The sequence below is a fragment of the Aethina tumida genome, chromosome 1, assembly GCF_024364675.1.
Source record: "Aethina tumida isolate Nest 87 chromosome 1, icAetTumi1.1, whole genome shotgun sequence".
In the NCBI taxonomy this organism is placed as follows: Eukaryota; Metazoa; Arthropoda; class Insecta; order Coleoptera; family Nitidulidae; genus Aethina; species Aethina tumida.
The window spans coordinates 4,616,097-4,620,277 of record NC_065435.1 but is presented as its reverse complement, the minus strand read 5'-3'; the positions used below and the strand labels follow the sequence as shown (position 1 = coordinate 4,620,277).

The window sequence follows — 4,181 nt, the reverse complement described above, 5'->3', positions numbered from 1 at the left end:
CTTTACTCTTCTAATTTTTATTCTTCATTCTCATATCTCTAAAGTCCCAAAATTATAAAATTTAATAACTAAAAACATAAAGAATATTCACATTCTTAGGTTCTTTCAATTTTCAAATTTCTTTCTTGATCAAGGATTTCAAACATTACGATTTTGATATAGACTTTTTCTGTGGTTTCTGTTTTAAATTAAGATTTCTCATATATCTCAAAAATTAATTTATTTGAAATACCTTATATTATTTATAAAGTGTACGTAGACAGTTTTTTACGTTTATAAATAAAAGATTACATTTTTTATAAAACTGTCAAATAACACTTTTCATAGTAAAAAACGGAGAAGAAACGTTTCGAAAAATGAGGTTTGAACATTTAAATATGATTAAGAAAAGTCGTAATTGCTAACCAATTTGGGACTCCCTGTATATAAAATATTTATTATTTATAATGTTTAGTTTTTCTAAATTAATGTGTACAAGCTTATGTTTAAAATTAAATCGTTTTGTTTTCATTACTATTCAACATAAAATCATTTATCAATCAAATTTATTATCCTATTAATAACAAATTTAATCCCATAAAAGCAATGAAAAATATAGATTTAAAATATATTAAAAATATTGAATTTAATTTATTTTATTTTGCATTAAATATGTATTTATCTCTGAATAAATTAATCCATACATTTTCTAAATAATTTATGTAATATTAAAAAAGCATTAATAATTAGGTATATTGATTAAAGCATAATTTAAGTATTTTATTTATATAGATATGTGTATAAAAATTTGTTCATTCTTTATATATGTTTATAGACATTTTTTACACATTTTTATCACACTCATAAAATAAAACAACACACTGATAACAAACGGTTTATTGTCACACAGTTATTTTCTACGCTCTCGTATTGTCCGATTTAAAACTCTGCCATTTAAATCCTTAAGCTGCTCCTTAATGTCCTCGATGACCGCCACTTTCATCTTCGTCAGGCGTGGGTCGGTGAATTTCATGCCATAAATGTTCCTCCAATTGTTGTGCAGTTCATCTTTATACGTAGCAAAGTACAAGTCTATCTGTTCGTTGGACATTTCGATAATGTCAGTTTTGATTTTTTTCAGAGATTCCAAAATCTTTTGTAAAGCCGGCGGGTATTCCACGGGCACGGGCTCCTGCTCCTCCTCCTCCTCCTCCTTCTCCTTCGCCGCCGTTTCGTTTATTGCGTCTTCTTTGGGCTCCGCGACGGACCATTCGAAATCCACTATTTCCGTACATTCCGGCTTCGATTGTAATCTGTTTCTTTGTTTGGAGTTTTTGTGGCCCATCTGTACGCACCATCCGAATGTCAATGTGCACGAACTGTACGATTAGGGAGTTGCTGCGGCTCACTTAAAAATAAAATTATTTTTTTCGCATCGCACTCGGGAACGCACGTTACAGTATCCCGCGCCAAACTAAATAAAAATGTATCAACGACACACACAAATATTAAAATGTCCCAGTATAGATTTTCACCATAGATAACTTTTTATATTATTACAGATAAGTCATTGCACACACTACGTGTAAATAATGACTAAAATTTTATCTCATCGCGTTACAAGAATAAATTTGTATTCACTGACACATTTGTATTCTAATCGCCGCGGTATCATTGACAGACTAAATTACACATACGGGGCGCGTCCAAAATGACGTGTTTTTCGTACTTCCGAAAAGTTTAATCCGGCAGGCGGTTGTAACTCAATTATTCGGACTGGCAAAGCTACTAATAAGTATTAGGTAAATTATGTGCCAACAGTAAACAGAGCAACGGCATAACCTTAAAAGCCACTAATGTTGCCCCACATAATCTCATAATATCAGTCTAGGTTCTAAATAAATATTTTTGTTTTTATGACTTTATGTCTTTACTTAAGTGAATTGTTATCTAGGTTAAATAATATTTGATTGGAAATAGGTGGAAGTAATTAAATATTATGTGTTTGTAATCTACATGTTCCAGATTATATTTGGCACCGAAAAAATTTATTTATATTTTTAACGTTTAATTTAATATAACATAAATCTATTTAAAATAACTTTTATTCCATAAAATAATAAATAATATTTTGACAACGTTCTTGAGGCAAATTCATGTCATGAGAAAACGTTCTGAGTAAAATCAAATTCAGTTTTGACCTCCACTTTAGAATTACAACATTTTTAACCAAAAATGTTTTAAATACAGTATAGGACAAAAAATTAATAACATAGCTAGAAAGAGCTTTCAAATTATATATATTAGAGTGTCCGTTATTTCTTAAATTGATTTTAAACTCTGCAGCGCCCCCTATATTTTTAGTAAATGGCCTAAAAAAAATTATCCAATCCATATAAGCTCTTAATTTTGATAATAAACCGTGCCACAAAGACGATTTATTTCCCATTTAAATAACATGGGGTTTTTGTACTTTTTGGAATTAATTTTTTCTCTGCGAAGCCATTATTTATATTAAAATTTATTGTTAATTGCTGAAAATATTCTATTTTAGCTATTTTGTTGAATCTATTGAAATGATTGAAGAGAGGAGAGTCGAAAATAATCGAAAAGATATTACGATAAATTAAAAAATCGGGATTCACAATTACTTTATAATGAAAAAAGAATGTTTAACAAAATAAATTGTGTTCATTGATGTGTTGAAAAAATTATTTAATTAGTCCCATTTTACCAATAACTTCTAATATTTGAAGTTTAACTTGCATCGTAATTTACATTTTCAGGTTATCGGGATATTTATCACTAATTTTTGTTATGAAACAGTTGAAATAAGATATTTCAGCAATAAATTATAAATTTTGATATAAATAATAGTAATTTGTTGTTTAAAATGAAAAAAAAATGAAAAATTATTTTGAGTTCAACTTTGACCTTGAATAACTTTGAAGCAAGTGATTTTTTCGAAAAATGTTAAGAGAAACTTTTTGTAGAGCGTTCAATTTCCTACAAAAATAATTTGTTGCCGCAGCAATGTATGTAATTCCAAAAAGTACAAAAACCCCATGTTATTTAAATGGGAAATAAATCGTCTTTGTGGCACGGTTTATTATCAAAATTAAGAGCTTATATGGATTGGATAATTTTTTTTAGGCCATTTACTAAAAATATAGGGGGCGCTGCAGAGTTTAAAATCAATTTGAGAAATAACGGACACCCTAATATATATATACAGTTGACAAACAAGACAAAATGTTAAAATATATTCAAATAAATAATGAACCTAAAACTTAAATTACTCCTTCTGATCTTAATATTATTAAAAGTATATCTACAAATATTTGTCTCATGAAAATGTTTCAAATATTAAGAAACTGTGATTAAAAATTTAATAAAATAAAGTGGTGGAAGAAATTTTGGGATATTTACTTGTTACAAATGTTACTCAACGATTTCCTTAATCTATTTCAAATATAAACATCTAATTTACTGCAAAATCAGTTCATTAATCACAATGATCATTATATTCACAGCTTTATACTTTTTTAATAAAAAATCAATTTGGGTTGGAAAAAGTGTGGAATATTTTATTAATATTCATAAAAAATTAACAATAACTCGAATATTTCAATATTTTCTGGCGTAACCTTTGACTTTTTCCCATCATTGTATTCACTGAACTCCTTAATATTCAGATTTAATAATATTTAACAGAGATTAATTAAACGTTATATTAAATAAAAATTAAATTAAATTCCATTGTCTATTCAGAATTTGTTATTAAAAAAAATCCACAATGTTTTCACATAAAAAGTGATAAATTTTTAAGATAAAATAAGTTTTTTCTCGGCTACTGATTCTAAATAATGTTATTTAACAAAAAAATTAAAATAAATTGTTCAAATAAGAACCTGTAGATAAAATTTGATAAAAGATACAAATTTACTTAACAAAACTGTTTAATATTGATATCTAGAATAAATAATATTTTGTTGAAAACATATAGGGCCAAATTATATGTTATATCTCGTATAAATCTAATTATTTGTAATCGACAGTTTTATGATCGTACATCTACAATTTTTTTCATGTATATTTCATAGATATTTAAGATAAAATTATTTTTTTATTAGACACTATTTGTAAATAATCTTATTCAATTAAACTTTACATTAAATAAAAATTAAATTAAATTTTATTGT

The 4,181-nt window shown here is 26.5% G+C and overlaps 1 protein-coding gene across 1 annotated transcript; it reads right to left on the bottom strand.

The window, feature by feature from the left end:
* Positions 1-861: 861 nt before the first annotated feature.
* On the bottom strand, positions 862-1,721 carry LOC126266533 (uncharacterized). The gene has a single exon (XM_049970714.1). It carries the CDS (start codon positions 1,322-1,324, stop codon positions 890-892), a length of 435 nt encoding a protein of 144 aa, XP_049826671.1. The 5' UTR covers positions 1,325-1,721; the 3' UTR covers positions 862-889.
* Between the last annotated feature and the right edge of the window lie 2,460 nt (positions 1,722-4,181).